We start from the raw sequence: 17,638 nt of genomic DNA, 5'->3' as shown, positions 1-17,638 counted from the left end.
GTCTGCAAAGTTTGAAAAAGATCAATCAAAAACTTTTTGAGTTATTGCACTAATGAGAAAGTGTCTGTAGAGGCGGTGGACTGGTCCCTAAACAATCTGGGGAACAGAATAACCCTGCTCCCTGTACAGATGCCTGTGTGCTATTGTGCAGCCGTAAGACGACTGTTAAGCACCTAACATGTTTCTATGACAGTGAGGGCATGATATGTGATGTGATGTAGCTGATCTGTACTGACCTCTGTTGTCAATTGTCATTGTCCTCTAACAGATACATAGTTATGCATTTATTTATTGGTCTAACCAATAATTTTACACAAACTAACAGTTTCTACACTTGTAAAAATGCATTGTTATTTGCTAAAACGTAAATACTAAATAATAATAATAAATAGGAGTCCAAGAGCACTCCTTCCTGGGATATAACCAGACAAAACTAACTAAATATACCCACTGTCTCAAACTGCACAAAATGCCCTATTCCTCAGAATTACCCCCACATACCTGAAAAACCGATTCCTTAGAACAGGGCTATTGAAATCACGGTCCTCAAGGACTGAGAATTTTCCAGCCTTCACCTGTGAGCCTGGTGTGAAACCTCTGTGGCCAATCAGAATCCGTACTTACTAAACTAACTACCTGGGAGAACTGAAAACAATAGCTGGATTTGGATCTGAGGGTCAGATTTGAAGAGCCCCGCCTTAGGGGTTGCCTTCATATGAAACTATCTACACCTGCTCCATTACCCACAATTACTCTCATCTCAGTTTACTGTTACCTCCAGCTAAACTACGCTTACTTCTCGCTGTGACTCGCAGCATTTGGCAGTCGTAAGACGTTTTCTATAGCCTTTTTGCTGATTTCCCGTGAAATTGTTAATAAAGAAAACCAGAATCTCCTGAATGCCAGAATGCATGTGTGAGAAGAGCTGAAAGGCAAGCTGGCGGCGAGCACGTCCTGCAGGTTACATGTGAAAGCTCTCACGCTGCTCACAAGCGAGCGTTTCACAACTTTCCACCACCATAACCCTCACGCCAAATCCTCAGCTGAAAATAAAGCACAGATTGCATAACAAACAGCAAGCGCTAAAGCAAGTGTCAGATTTAGCAAGTACTTTTGCATCTCCAGAGCCATTTTTCTTCCGGCAGCATCACAGGCGAAGTGTCCCATGAGTCATACGTGATACCTTCAGTCACCAAATATGGTGAACAGCTTCCTCATGGGAAAAGTTCTGATCATTTTTTTTTAACAAAATAAAGAGCAGAAAACCATTTAACAAAAAAAGAAAAACAAAACTGAAAAAAAGGCTTATATATAGAAAAAAAAGTCAAGAGGAGTTTGGGGATTTATATCTAGAGAGCAAACTCCCTCTAAAATATTACTGTGATATGCTGCAGATGCTATATGGTTTCCTAAAGGAACATCATACAGACTGTACCCAACTTACAGCTGGATTTCGTTACGTCAAAATGGAGGTATGTCGGAATAGGATAATGCGCAGTCACTGCCCGAAATTTATTTGTACATACATCTACTTAATTAAAAAAGCTTTGTCGTATGTGTGAGTCATCGTAAGTCGCATGTAAGTTGAAGTTTCAGATCTCTGGCTATAGAAATACCACCAAGAGTGGCCGGACTCACCGTCCTCTGTGGGCACGTAGATGTTCAGGTAGAGACAGTCCTCGCTCTGGTTCTGGATGTATCCGGCCACCACGTCCAGGTTGTCAGTGAACCAGATTGGCAGCATTATCTCGGGCAGCACGCCTTGGATGTTCTGTGGGCACACCGGGGCAAAGTGCGTGGCGTTGCGAATATCCTGCCAGGAGCCCGGTGCCTCGGGAGGTTGGAAGCGACGCCCCCCGGTGGGAGGGGTGGCGTACGGCACGCCCAGGTACTGTTCCACAGGGCCCAGAACCTCGCTGTGCAGCTCCTTGCGTATGCCGCGCAGCTTGCCGTAATTGGTGGTGATGATCGGGTGTTTCGCGCCGCCGCTGTCTGCCTTTTGGCCTGAAGTGAGCGCCAGTCGGAGCGCCAGTCCCAGCAGCCAGAGCAAACAGGTGCTTGACGTTCGGCACGGCCATGACACCGCTACAGCCGTGCCCCGCGTGCGCCCCAGCACCGGGAACGCGTGCATGTCCCGCCGGCACGCTCAGATAAGCACGACTCAAAAAGAACGACAAGGCAAATGTAACGGGAAAAAAGGCGGCGGGCTTTTGAAAATTAAGAATGACAGAAGAGAGGAGGAACTGGATAGATGCACCTGGGAAGTGTGAAGAAGAGGAGGGACGGGCCTGATGTTTTCTCCTTCAGTTGGACCTCCACGCCAAGCATGCCCTGGGCATCACAGAGGTCTCAGAAAGAGAGCAGGACAGGGCAGATCCAGCGGAGGCATTCCGAAAGGTTCCATCCTCCTGCACGGCCCCCCCGTGATCGCGCTGGCCCAGGCACCATGCCCCCTCCCCCTGCGGACAGACAGCCTACACAGCTGCGGAGGGGAAACACAGTCGCGGATCAGTGGTAACCCTTTCTCCCAAAGTTACACATTCTCTGTGCCTTTTTTTTCAATTAATGTTTTTGTTCCCCACCGAAGAATGATGGCTAATTAACATTAAAAATCAGAGCGCAAAAAACACATAGGATTGCTCAGCATCACGACAACGTTACACGTCAGATGCAGCCACTAGAATTAAAGTTAAGGGGTGGAACTGAAGGCTTCTGTCTAGCTGTCACTAGCGATCGATAGGCCTGTGCTGTTTCAGGGGAATAGGGCAATGTAAGCAAGAAGCCCATATGACAAAGAGCTATTAAAACAGGTCCTGCTCACTGTAAACAGCGGCACAGGAGACATGGTCTCCTGGGAGGACACTGGTAAGCTAGGAACATAAACTGGAACTTAGCTTCAACAGAGAGCGTCCCTGAGTAATGAATCAACTCTGCAGGGGGCAAAATTCCATAGGGAGGAACGGAAAACGCTCCAGAAAACCTCTATTGTAGCTACAGCACCATCTCATTCATCAAAGCACGGCACTGTAGGGAGATTTCATTTTAGAGGGAATCTGTACCTTCTCTCCCCATAATAACACAGACGTGATTAATGTTGATGGAGGGAATGTGTTGACCGAGATCCTGACTCTGAGCCAGTGAGCAATTTCACTTTTTTTTTTTTTTTTTTTACACAATGAATCAATGAATGAATTTTTTTCCCCCAATGATGAACACAAAAGTGACATCCTGCTGGAACAGAAAGTACAAATGTGAAGAACTCCAGGTGAGCAGGGTAGCAGACAGCTGGGAGGAATCTCATGGGATATTATATCTCCATCTGTTTATGTTTGCCTTTCTCAACTTGGGGTCCTTTTATAAATCCAACCCTGTCCAGATCCAGAAAGCAGTTTTTGACTTTTCTCCTTCCTCTGAGTGAAAGTTCACCTGCCATCTAAACTTCGACCTCAACCATGCCGTTGTCCATTAACTCCTCGATGAACTCCTGGTATGACTTCACCGCCTGCGTCTTTATCGTCTCTTGATTGGCTGGCGTGTTTTCTAGCTCTGCCTACACATCTAATCCTAAGATCAACACAAATACGGAAACACCCCGTTCACGACCTGCTCACCTCCGACGGACATCCGACGCCTGCTACTGTGACTCCTGTGTCCAGGTTCACAGATGGCCTCAGAGCAAATGTGTGCTTCTGATGTGAGACTGCTGCACCGGAGCCTTTCTTGGTGGGTGGGCTGTAATCATGTTTGATGAATAAGCATTCACCGGCAAGCAATCCCATCACGCCTCTGGCAGGACAGGCGTGCGGCTGGATACGTATGATAATCAGCTTCTTCATCTTATAAAGAGGGTGATATCTCAATCACAGCTGAATAGAGCTATGAAAAGGCTTGGACACCTATTATTTAATACAAACTAACTTGTATGGGAAAAGTCCCATTTTATCAGATCTGAATCCTGCCTTATACTTGTAATTACAAAGCATACACTTCCAGCTCTGCAAAAATGACTCAGTACTCATCTGGAATTGAACTACAAATGAATGCTAGTAATTTAATTGCTGGCAAAAGAAATGGTCAGACATGCCTGACACTGTTTCCCAGCAGCAAAGAAAATACTGGAGGAAATCCCATTTCTGTGCATCAGTTGCAGGTCTTGCCTGCATTTGATGGTTTTTCCCAGGCTTGCTTCCTCTAGGTAAGTGGGTGTACAAGTCATAGGTCTTTCTTACTCCTGACGGTCATTCCCAGGCTTGCATCTAACTAGTAAGAAGATGCACCAGTTACGGGTCTTTGTGCTCCTAAGAGTCTTTCCCAGGCATGTGCGCTGCTGGTGAGGAAGCGTACTAGTTACTGGCACAGCAGAGTACTCAGAGGGGAGATCCCTCTGTGAGTGCAGTTCCTGGTGAGTAGCACTGCAACCCGGTCACTGGGCATCCCCATCTCGATTAGTCATGCTTCTGCCCCCTCAGCTTGCAGCAGCAGAGGTCTGCTGTGTTCTGCGCAGAGCGGTAGACTTTCAGCATGCATAATGATTATGCAAAAACTGCATTTAAAAAATTTCACACGGCTGAGGTTTACATATTGAGATGCAGGGGGCAGCTAGAAATTCTGGGCCTCCAGACATAATGTCACCTTGGGTCCCCTGCAAGGGTTGGTACTTAACGGCGGTAGGCGTATTGCTGGATTGGTCACTGTAATAGGGCTTTCCTAATGCTGGATTGGTCATTAAGAAAGGGCTGTCCTAATGCATGATTGGTCATTAAGAAAGGGCTGTCCTAATGCATGATTGGTCATTAAGACAGGGTTGTCCTAATGTATGATTGGTCACTGTTACAGGGCTGTCCTAATGTATGATTGGTCACTGTTACAGGGCTGTCCTAATGCATGATTGGTCACTGTGATAGGGCTGTCCTAATGCATGATTGGTCACTGTGACAGGGCTGTCCTAATGCATGATTGGTCACTGTTACAGGGCTGTCCTAATGCATGATTGGTCACTGTTACAGGGCTGTCCTAATGCTGGATTGGTCATTAAGACAGGGCTGTCCTTATGCATGATTGGTCATTAAGACAGGGTTGTCCTAATGCATGATTGGTCACTGTTACAGGGCCGTCCTAATGCATGATTGGTCACTGTTACAGGGCTCTCCTAATGCATGATTGGTCACTGTTACAGGGCTCTCCTAATGCATGATTGGTCACTGTTACTGGGCTGTCCTAATGCATGACTGGTCATTAAGACAGGGTTGTCCTAATGCATGATTGGTCACTGTTACTGGGCTGTCCTAATGCTGTATTGGTCATTGTTACAGGGACGTCCTAATGCATGATTGGTCATTAAGACAGGGTTGTCCTAATGCATGATTGGTCACTGTTACTGGGCTGTCCTAATGCATGATTGGTCATTGTTACAGGGTTGTCCTAATGCATGATTGGTCACTGTTACAGGGCCGTCCTAATGCATGATTGGTCACTGTTACAGGGCTCTCCTAATGCCCCTCCAATGCCCCTGCTTGCCTATACAGGTAGATATACAGAGTGTACACAGCAGTACTCACAGACAGACAGGCAGACCAACAGACAGGCAGACAGACAGGTAGCCAGAAACATACAGACAGACAAACCAACAGACAGGCAGACAGACAGACAGGCAGACAGAGATACAGACAGACCGACAGATAAACAGACAGACAGACAGAAAAGCAGACCAACATACAGATAGAGACACACACGCACACACATAGGCGTGTAATTATATACTCTCCATTCATTTCTAGGAGGAAAACTCTAATCCCAACAATGACAACCTTACCTCCTACCCAGCCTTAACCATAAGTAACCAAACAAAATGTTTACTTTTTTGATTGCATTCACAGATCTTTGTGGCGACCTGAAAAATGGTCCCCACAATGTCAAAACAGCAGTTTTTATCACACCGGTGACACATTCGAAAACTTCTCAGCATGACACTCGCTGGAAATGCTCCGATATCCGATTTAGTCATAATATCACTCTTCCAAAAAAAAGCAGATCCCTAGGCAGAGTCACATCAGACACCATCACAGTTTCATTAAGATTCAGCTATTTCTGACACACACAAATTTCCCATAAGAGCTAAATTTATCTGGAAGAGCCACCAAAATATGGACAATGCCATTTCCCATTTCATCTTTCTGAATCTATGTCTTGAGAACAGTCAGAGGAATGCGTGCATTGGTAGGAGAAGGTCTATACAACATGTTTACCTTCATCTGTTACACATCTGTGTGTGGGTGTGGGTCCTCGTATGTGCGGGTCCTTGTATGTGCGGGTCCTTGTATGTGTGGGTCCTTGTATGTGTGGGTCCTCGTATGTGTGGGTCCTTGTATGTGTGGGTCCTCGTATGTGCGGGTCCTCGTATGTGCGGGTCCTCGTATGTGCGGGTCCTCGTATGTATGACCTCACACACAATGTTTTCGGGCCTCCCCCTCTGTCAGAATGATGGACAGTCTTCGCATTTTTCTGTCAAATTTAAGTAAACCGTCCATTTCGGTTCCTCATTCAGGAGACGAGAGAAATCTGCTCACTTCATTTAACACAGACAATGTCAGGCCATGGAAATAATAACCAAGAGTAAATACAATGGACTTCAGTGTGATTGGCAGAGGAGCACAGCGCTGTGCGCCAATGGAATGCGCCAGGTGTAAACATGTGACTGACCATGTGACTGACATGATTGGGCCCCTGGGCGGGCCCTCGCTCCCACGCATGAGAACCCAAGTATCTGCTCACACGTCATGCTGGCCAAATACCCATCTCAGGATGCCTCTGCTCCTTATTTCAGAGAGGGAGCTGAAAAAAAGACACGGTCAGTACTTTGCTCTGACTTTGGGCAAAGATGAATGGAAAATGCTATTTCCCCGTCATTATCCCCGTAGCTCTGGAATTATCAGAACCATTCTAATCCTGTATTAGTCACTATGATGAGACCTTCATTCTGGATTAATATCACCATCACACCTTTCTAAATCTATATTAATTACTGGATCAATTGATTCTTCCTAATTCTGGCTTGTTCACCATGACAGAGCCCTCCTTATTACTACGAGAGTACCATATTTATTTTTGATTAATATCATTGCCACACATCCAAACTAACGCTGGATTGGTCACTGTGACAAGGCTGTCCTGATGTTGGATTGGTCACTGTGACAGCGCTGTCCTAATGCTTGATTGGTCACGAAGACAGGGCTGTCCTAATGCCCTAATGCTTGATTGGTCACTAAGACAGGGCTGTCCTAATGCCCTAATGCTTGATTGGTCACTAAGACAGGGCTGTCCTAATGTTGGATTGGTCACTGCGACAGTTTTCTCCTAATTCTGAACCAGACAGAGCCACTTGCATTACTTGATATAGTCTGTATGTGCAGAAATGCTAGACACCAAGAGATACACGACACAGGTGCAGTTCCCACTGTCCAACACAAATCCATATATTTATACACACACACACACACACACACACACACACACACACACACACACACACAAGGTCTATAAAAGGTATTCACTTCCTTTGGACTTTCCCATGTTTTACTATTTTACAACATTAAATCATGGTGGACGTAATTACGTGCTGACACAGAAAAACAGATAAAAAGTTTCCTTAAAATCAAAGTGAAAACAAATTTCCACAAAGTGACGATGCTGCTTTAATAGACCAAAACCATCACTGATGCAATCAACTGGCTTTAGGAGTCACATAATCAGTTAAACTGAAATCGCCGGTGTGTAGTCAAGGTGTTTCAAGTGATAATAGCATAAATACACTTATACCTGGAAATTTCTGGCAAAAAAATATGCCCTGAGAACGACGGAACAGTGCAAACAACTCTGTGACAGTGTTACTGAAAAGTCCTGGCTAAGGGATGGATACAGAAGAGAATATCTATCAGAGTATAGTGCAGTAAATTATTTAAAATAGGAAACAATATGACACAACTGTAAACAACTGCACAAAGATGGATTTCTTCAAAAATGGAGTGACCATGCCATGAGGGAACCAGTGAGAAAGGCCATCAAGAGACCGATGACAGCAACTGCGAAGGAAAGGCAAGCTTCAGTGCATGTGACGTCTGTTGCCTGGGTATTTCACCAGCAGCAGCTCTATGGGAGAGAAGCAAAGAGTAATTCACCAAGAGTCTCCCAGAAGGCATTTGGGAGCCTCTGAAATCAAGTGGAAGAAGGTTCCGCGGTCTGATGAGACCAAAATTGAGCTATTTGGCCTTCATACTAAACAGCACACTGCTGACCCAGCGTGAAGCACGGCAATACTGTGGGAATGCTTCTCTGGCCCGCGAGGATCGTCAAGGAACAGGGTAAGAAGAATGCAGTGAAATGAATGCCGCAAAAGAAATGCGACCGTCCCCATGACACCTGACAGAGCCTGAGCAAAGACAGACCATTCCGCACAGACTCAGTGCAGTAATCGCTACCAAATGGGGCCCTACTAAATACTAACCGCCAAATACAGACACTCCTCGGCCCACGTTATGATATCTCGACTTTACGATAAATTACATGGGATATTCAACATTTTATTATGAAACAGTCATTGTGATCATGATTGTGCCCAACCGTAGGGTGTTAGTGTTGTAGCATGTTTTAAGGTAGGCTAGGCTAGGCTATGATATTTGTTAGGTTAGGTGTGCTGTATCAAAATGCATTGTTGTCTTACGACTGGTCTATCGGAACGTAACCACATCATAACCATATGCAATCAATTTATTTTGCATTTTATATTTGCTATGAATTTAGATCATTTTGTGGAGATTTGCTTCTACATTGATACTGTTATATGTTAAATTGATAACTGTTAGTCCATGTCAAAAAAGCTGAATTAAATCTGTGTGATTCATTGCTGTAAAACAATACAACATGGAATAAGTCCAAGGGGTGGGGGGGGGGGTGAATATATTTATAGGCATTGGATCCACAGCTTACTCTTTCTTTGCAAGGACAAGGGTGGTTAAACTTTATGTACGCTAATTTCAATAAAAAATGCAACATAATATTTTAGGCAAGAAGTTTTTCAGCTGTGATAAGTACTGTTGATGCATTGCGCCCAATGATGTATGCACGAGAAGCATATTAAAATGCATATGTCTCTAACCTCCTTTTTTTCATTTTTCTACACAACGGCTCCTACAAAGCCCTACGCATCGATCATCAGCCTTCCTCTACCCCCCGCTTGCTGTCTCTGTCATTCAGGTAGAATTTTGCAGGGGTGGACATTTCAGGTCCAGAAAGTAAAAACTCAAACCAGGATTTTCTTTCAATCAACCAGTTGAGTATAAAGTGTCACACTCACATAGTACTCAACTGGTTGGTTGAAACAAAATCCTGGTTTGGATTTTTACTTTCTGGACCTGAAATGTCTGCCTCTGGCATTTAGTATTCCACTTCCAGGGTTGGAGGTACAAATTCTGCTCCTTTTCATCATATGTGGAGTTTGCATGTTGTCTCCATGTTGGGTGGAGTTATCCAGGTACTTCAGATCTCTCCTGCATTCCAAAAACAGGAGGTTTGGTGAACTGGCATCTCACAATTGTCCATCGTACATCCCTGAGTCTTCATACCTTCTGATGCACCGGTATGTCATCCAGATTGTTCCCCCTCCTCTGCCCTAGGGCACTGTTTCCCAATCTGGTCCTTGTATGTGTGGCAGTCCATATTTTTGCTCCCTCCCAGCTGTTGGTAGGGGAGCAAAATGTGGACCGTCTGACTGGGAGCTGAGAGGGAGCAAAAATGTCGAGCGTCAGTAAGTCCCCAAGGACTGGGTTTGGAAACCGCTCTAGTGGGATAATATTTTGGTCCCAGGTTACAGAGAGTGTAAATGCTGCATAATATGGAGAGTCTAATTAGATTATTTACTGGCCCCATTTTATAGAAGGTAGCTTTAAATGCTGTATTATATGAATTGAGTGCGTGGTGGGGTCATTCCCTACCCCTCAGGTTACTCTAATTGTAAATACTTGGGATGCTAATGGTTCATATTAACCTGTGTGCACTAACACAAAAGGTAACCTCTTAATATCTAAGAAGGCGACAGAAACAAGGCCAGATGGCTGTTATTTTCGTTCCGTTCTTTTCTCCCTGTTCTTTGCACATCTCACCAAGATGTGAGGCTTGATCTCCGCCTCTTCAGTCTCTGTCTTCATCTCATCGTAACGTCTTTCGTGATTCGTCTCATTTAAAAGAGAAAGGACTGTAACGGCTGTTTCCCTCTCTTTTGTCTTTATCGTACCCCCCCCTCCATTCTCTAGATCTTTCTCGGCATCTCAGAGGAAGGCAGACAGATGGATGGTGTAGAAAGCCGAAGCATAATGACCAAAAGGAGAGCAGGAGAAGAGGACGTGGGTGAAGGGAAAAGTTGCCGAGAAAAAGAGGAAGCCTCACCGCAGAAGTCATCAGCATGAATCGATATGCATTTCGTTTCCTTTTTTTCCATTTGTCAATGGGTTCAGCATCTCATCTCTCAGACCCAAAGAAGAAGATCTCAAGGGTTTTAAAAAGGCAGTCAAGCTCGTGGAAATTTTACAGAATTATGCCCAACTTTCACAAAACAGCCACTAAAATTCCACTAAAAAAGGAGTGGAAACAATCATTCAATGTCGTAATTATTTAAGGAAATGAGAGTGTATTGGTGTCTCTTCCTGCACTCAATGCTACCAAACTGAGCGACCAATGCAGGGTGTTATATATTATTATATATTATCCCATTAGGAACAACTGCTCCCTCTTCTCCTGTGATTTGGGCCCTGGGCTCCAGCTTAATTCTGACCCCTGAGTAGTTAAGCTAGACAAATGTATGTACAGGTCTGCCCAATACGTACAATATATGTTCTGATTTAATATAAATGGGAACTGTCGGATCTTCAATATAGATGGATTAGACAAATCTCGGACGAGTGTGAAATGAGATGAGACTCGGTGAAGTTTAAAGTCAGTGCCGTTACACATTATTACACAGGGACAAACATCAATAAAGGTGAATGAGGCAAGACTCGCTGGAAAATATAGTCAGTGCCGTTACACATTATTACAGACCGGCAAACACCAATAAAGATAAACGATACGAAAATCAGCAGGGAGTGCAAAGTCAGCACCGTTACGCATTATTACAGAGCAACAAACACCGATAATGAGACAGGACTCAGATGAGTATAGATCTTTATGCTTTGTTGCATTTTGAGTTTTGGTGTGGGATGGGGGACAAGCTTAGTATATCCTCAGTGATATCAGGAAAACATCCACCACATTTAAGGGGTGATGGAGCTGAACCTGAGATTAGGCTGCTTCCTTTTGCTAGGGCTGGGATATAAAGGTCCTGCTTATCTCCTTGCTTCTCTTTATTATGTAATATTACAGCGTCACACCCGGAATCAGTGGTAAAGGCACAGCAGAATAACGTTACTTCAAATCAAACGTGAACTGTGCTTCTTCTCCCCTCGCTTCCAGATATGGAGATACCATTCAGCGCTTTTTAACATTTTGAGGACTGAAATACATTGCCGCCGCGCTGTTGACAAGAGACCGTGCAGACTACATCTACCGGTTGCCCTGGCAACACAGGTGGTTGATCTCCCGGTTTCCTGTTTGGCACAAACTGTACAAAAAAAGGCTGAACTGCGTAAAATATTTCACCTGTCCTGCACGCTGACGCGAGATAAATAGCTTGGCCTTTGTGAGACACGACAACAGACCCCTACTTGAATACCCGGCCGACAATGAAGACATTTACAGAATCTAACTTATTGCTTATTTCTTTCCTGGCTTTATTCATGCGTTATCAACAGAATTAAATGAAGAAAAACTGAAAACCAGTCCAGTTAATGCAGTGTATTAAAATGGAACTCGTGCAAACACTGTGTGTATACAGACAGCCTCTCAATGCCTCACGTCTTGGCGGTGTGTTTATGAGCGAAAATGGCTGTCCTGTTAATTCTGAACACAGGTAGGAGTTGGGGGGGGGGGGGGGGGGGGCGGGGGGTTGGGGACACATCCTGGTAAATTATGCGAGGCTTTCAGCATGGAGCTGTCCAGAAGCTGGAGGTTCTGAAAGACCTGAAGCATCCTACAGCACAAACGGTCTGCCAACGTCGCTGTCAGTGATATATAGCTGCAAACAGCATAGTGCATGTTTTTTATACATATGCTTCATATTTGGTATGTGGAGTCTTACATGTCAGAAAAGCCACATCATAATAAAACAATTTAACGGCTAGGTAACTGCACGTTTCCCCTTTCCACTGTGATAATAAACCTCTTTAAACAGCTAACGAAAAGAGCTTAGCGATTTATAACCTGACTAGTTAGTGTAGTACCAGACTAGCATCATAGCAACCCTGTCTCATGTAAAACATTCCTGTGTCCTGGATGTCTGGTGCAAAGAAACAGACTGAGAAGTCAACACGCCTTTTTCTGTGATCAGATTTTTTCACCCACACATTTGATAGGCAGGCCATCTGCTGACTGGAGGGGGCTGCAAACGGCTGAGGTGTAAGTCAGCTGAACCGAACAGAGGATATATAGTATCCGACATCTGGAGTCATTTGTGTGCATGATCATTCCTTTATTGCAAGGTGCCTCTTAGAAGCAAGGCCGGTCAATCCAATAGGTGACATAGGTGGCTGCCTAGGGCAACATCCTATGAGGGGTGCCGACTGGCCGGCGAATTTCACTTTGCACCAAACAGGAGGCACTGCGGTGATGCTTGCCTAGGGTGTCACTTGTGCTATGGCTGATTCTGCTGGGGAAGTAAAAACTTTACTAATGATGATATTCTACAAACTCAGAAGGGCCAATTGATGCATTTGTGCTGCACTACATTTACCAGATATGGTCTTGCAATCGATCACCTCATACGGCATTTAGTCACTTCCTAAAACACAGAAGTAAACATATGGATCCTGATACTTGGTTGTTGAACAATTAACCTTGAATGGCATTCCCAGGATCCAAGCCCACAACCCGCAGGTGCTAGTCAGGTGCTATATGCAGCACTGGGGGGCGTAGATTGAAATCTTGGGCCCTCCCACCATGGTTGCTGCTTTCAATCTGAAGAAATTTGGTGGATAGAATTTGCCAACAGGGGGGGCTTGCAGAACAGAGGTATAGTGCATGCCAAGTAGATAAATTATAATTTTTCATATTCAGGGGCCCTAATAAAGATCTTGGTCCCCCCTGAATCTGCCAGGGAATCCATGCCCATTGAACATCCCTAGCAGCACTCAATGAAGTTTGGATTTGATCTTATCTGCCCCACATGCTTATCCTCTCCACTCCATTTTAAAACCTCTGTCCGTAATGTGTCTGTTTTCCTGCTTGTCTTGTCTTTCCGTCTTTCTCTGCTTTCATCCACACGTCCTGAGGGAAAACTTCCGCTTCCATGTTTGCATTCAGCTATACTGCCAGCGAAAACCGATCCCTCATCTGTGGCTGCGGCCGAGCCCAGCTGTGAACTCGGTGTCCAAACGAATGAATAATTAAACGATGCATTCCAAAACATCATTTGCACTACCCTAGGTTTTTTCTTTTTTTTTTTTTTTGGGGGGGGGGGGGGTAGGATTCACATCACATTTCCTTGAAGGGACATTATCAGCATTGCCTCTGAAAGCCAAAAAAGTTGCCGGTAAGCCTGCTGACTCTACAAAACCCAGAGTGTAAATCCAAACCAAGGCCCCTGTGTGGGTAGAGCGGTTCCTGCCAGAGGGTACTTATGACTCTCTTGTCAGCTGAGTGGGATCCACATGAAAGTGTCTGTATGTTTCCAAGCGGTGCTCGCAGAATAGTGTGGCGGACACACTGACTCCACCTTCACCAAAAGTGTCAGTCCCACTAATGTTGATGTGAAGACGAACAAGCCCCACGCAAGGCCTGATGTAGCTTGTTATTAATACACATCATCTGACTGAGCTTGTAGCAATGTAGAGTTACAGAACAGACCAATCAGACGAGGTGTGGTCATACATGGACAAATCAGTGGATAGGGCCGACAAGGAGGTGTGGTCATACATGGACAAATCAGTGGACAGGGCCGACAAGGAGGTGTGGTCATACATGGACAAATCAGTGGACAGGGTCAAGTAGGTGTGCTACAGCATATCATTATTGTCTTTGATGATGAAACTAAAAGTTCTATTTGTCGGACGTTGAGGTAAGCCTATATAGAACAAGAGCATTATAAATGTACAAGGGAGAGGATCTGGGAAAGCGGGACTGCATTTACTCTACTGCCCCTTGTGGCCAGGAATAACCAGTGCAATAGTGCTGTTGTGATCCACAATGGGGCTCAATAAAATTCTAATTAAGGATAAGAGGTGCAGAAATGTATGTTTTCTTGTATGGAAGCCCAGTCAGTCCCTTATGGTTTCAAAGTTTAATTGAGCATAAGCACCACCCAACGACAGCACGCATCCATCTCATTTACAAGTTCAGAGACTCCTGGCCCTAAACTGGTATCCAGCAGCGCAGGACTGGAGAGGGATGGTCCTAAATAGACCAGTCTCACTAGACATGTTATTACAATTTTAATTGCCCAGGTTGTGTTGTGAAGTGTTGATAATTGTTCAGTGTATAACATGACTTTAGCCAAAGCTGGGGAGGCCGTTCAAAGTCGCCATAAATAAAGAACTACTGGGTGCCCCCCCCCCCCACCCACGTCCCACTTCTCAGGGCAACATAATGCACTTCCTCCTTCCCCAGGTTAGTGACTGCGTACGAAACAGGGCAGGACTCTCCCAGGAGACGACAAGGCGGTCCCAGCTGGGACGTGTCCCAAAAGCACAGGTGTGTGTGTGTGCGGGGGGGGGGGGGGGGGTGGGGGGGTGGGGGGGCATCCAGGCACTCGCCGGCCCTACGCCCCGTAGCTGGGCCGACCTCTGGCAGCGTGGGAACAGAGCCGCTCTTGTGAGCCCTGAATCGCACCATTCAGAGGGCCCCGGTCTCCCAGCCGTGCATATCAATGTCGCTGGGACCAGACGTCCAATGCAGACACACACACGCCGGCACCGCACACCTACGCTCGCCTTCGATGCAGGCACACGGCCGACGCATGCATGCGTGTGCGTGCTGCGAGGGTCAAGCAATGATATCCCCCCTTGTCATATTTTTGTTTTTTTTTCCTGCTCTTACATAAATGTGATGAAACATTAAGACATTAAATGGGTGGGGGTGGCTTTGGAGGAGGGGGGCTATACTAATGCTCACAGTGGAAACTGAAACTATTATTGCTGATGAGAAATACAAAAAAATCCATGCACACTCACACAAACAATCCGCATAAGGTGGGTCTTCATTGTGCCCATTGAACCGGACACTGGCATCCTGCCCCTAAGACCACCATAACAGAGATATCATGCATAAAAAAAATGCCTGATGGACGAACAAACACTGCAGTCACTGGGTCCGTGTGAAACCGGGACGGACCATTAAGACGGGGATGCTCCGGTAAAAATGGTCCGATGGAGGATGAAGCTCATAACTTATACAGAAAGCTCATCCAGGATAAAGCACTCACCCAGCGTCGGCGTCAGATAGAGCCGCTTTATGTACGGGTGTGATTATTCGCCTTCGCCCGCCGAATGCGCTTCAGACAGTCACTCCCGCAGCATCCTCTCCATCGCATCTCCGAGGCTTGGAGACATCGCTGCTCCCCTCCTCCGTCCGTTTTCTCGCCTCCTACCCCGAAGACGCTTCTTGTTCCTCTGCACACCAGCCGACAGCTAAATCACCACATTTTTACACCGGGTGACAGCTGGCGGAATATAAATAAAATAAAATAAAAAAGCGGTTCTGCACAGAAGCGTGCATTAATCACCCCCCCTCCTTGACTACACGCCCCCCCCCCCCAACCTTTGCGATGGTGGAGAAATTCACGAAGTAACCCAATTAATTAATTAAGCGAGTCCGCACGATGCAGGTGCCTGTCTTCTCTAAACCAACGTTTTCCCAACGCATCTTCTGCTGTTGTAGGTCCTCATCTTCGGCTTACAGTTATTAATTTTGTATTAGTAGCGTTTCCATAGGAATCAACCCCTACGTCCAAAGATAGCACCCCCCACACCCCCTCCCGCCAGCCGTCTGCGATGCCGCCGGTTTCTGCTTCTTCCGACGGAGCCGAAATGAATCCTAATGCTGCTTCTCAACAGGCAGACTATTTCATTTAGTGGGATCCGGGGATGCCCCACTCCCTTTCTGCTCCTGTGCGTGTGTGTGACACTCCTCTTCCTCGCACACTGATTTCGGTTCAGCTGCTCCCAAGCTTCATGTGACACATGGCATACGGTGCTCCTGTCTGGCCGCCTCCGGAGCAGCCCATCGCATGGACCTGCTTGCTCTGAGCTTTCTTTCTTCCTCGCACCAAGTCTCTCTCGTCTAGGAGATCCGCATCAAGGTGACGTCAGAAGAAGTTAAAGCGGTACAAACCTGCTATGTTCGCCTTCAACCAAACGACAAGCCCCAGTTATTTTCGTTCGCTTCTTTGATTTTGCGATTCACACGTGGATAATAGTAATGAGGTAGGAATGATTTTTGAAACTGCCAATTAAAAAAAAAAAAAAAAAACCCGCAATTACTATCTGAGGAGAAGCTTGAAAGTACAAAGTGTCCAGGATTCATGTCTTAAACCTTGTACAGTTATCACTCAATTAGCGACTGATTTACACCTTTCCTTTTGTCCAGATAACGATTCCAGCGCACAGTGATAGTCGAAGACCAGAACTCTAGGAAGTGCTACAGTATTTTGTAAAATATAATTTCAGGAGTATAAAATGTGTACTTTGCCTATGAGATTGTTGTTGACATGCATGGTGAAGCGGTTTATGGATTGTCAAACACTCATTGCCTTTGATCCCATTGACTGTGTTATTCTGTGATAAAAAACTGTGCTGTATTTCAGACGGGGACGTTTTTCCACAGGGCATGGTGGTGCAGTGGTTAGTACTGTTGCCTCACGCCTCTGGGACCCGGGTTCAAGTCTCCGCCTGGGTTACATGTGTGTGGAGTACCCCTCTGCGTACTCCGGTTTCCCCGACAGTCCAAAAACATGCTGAGGCTGAGTTGCTAAATTGCCTGTAGGCATGCATGTGTGAGTGAATGGTGTGTGAGTGTGCCCTGCGATGGGCTGGCCCCCCATCCTGGCTTGTTCCCTGCCTCGTGCCCATTGCTTCCGGGATAGGCTCCGGACCCCCCGCGACCCAGTAGGATAAGCGGTTTGTAAAATGGATGGATGGAAGTCCACATGAGCTTATAAGGGTGAATGTGGCAGATGGATGGGTTGAGGGACAGTAGGGTTGAGGAACAGAGGATTTGGGGTCCGTCAAGTTGTGCAAGAGCAATAGAGGCCCACGGGCTGAAGGAGTTTGGTTCCTGTGTCTCGTATTTGGTTAGCAAGCGTCAACCACAACCTTAGGACAGCAGGAAGGACTCTCTCCCGGCCGGCCCCCACGGCACCGATACAGCAGAAAGAGTCAGTTCTCCGCAAAACCGCAGCGTGAAGCAAAGGTTCTGCATCCCTCTGGAGACTGAGTACAGAGTGCTATTGATCGCCTGCCTCTCTCAAGCCCCATCTGACCGCAGCCACCAGCCTAGAGTGCAC

At 46.0% G+C, this 17,638-nt stretch overlaps 1 protein-coding gene across 2 annotated transcripts in view; it reads right to left on the bottom strand.

Moving 5' to 3' along the window:
* The window catches only part of LOC125712757 (neuroligin-2-like), a 46,591-nt gene extending 30,183 nt beyond the window's left edge, over positions 1–16,408 (bottom strand). For both annotated transcript variants that reach the window (XM_048983171.1, XM_048983172.1), the window contains exons 1-2: positions 15,560–16,408; positions 1,639–2,482 (exon numbers count right to left, since the gene is read on the bottom strand). In XM_048983171.1, the coding sequence (XP_048839128.1) occupies positions 1,639–2,131 (493 nt within the window). In that variant the 5' untranslated portion in view covers positions 2,132–2,482; positions 15,560–16,408. The remainder of the gene's footprint in view (positions 1–1,638; positions 2,483–15,559) is intronic.
* Between the last annotated feature and the right edge of the window lie 1,230 nt (positions 16,409–17,638).

This window comes from Brienomyrus brachyistius, chromosome 18, assembly GCF_023856365.1.
Source record: "Brienomyrus brachyistius isolate T26 chromosome 18, BBRACH_0.4, whole genome shotgun sequence".
NCBI lineage: Eukaryota > Metazoa > Chordata > Actinopteri > Osteoglossiformes > Mormyridae > Brienomyrus > Brienomyrus brachyistius.
Note: the sequence above shows the minus strand (reverse complement) of the source record. Positions and strands in the feature narration are given on the sequence as shown.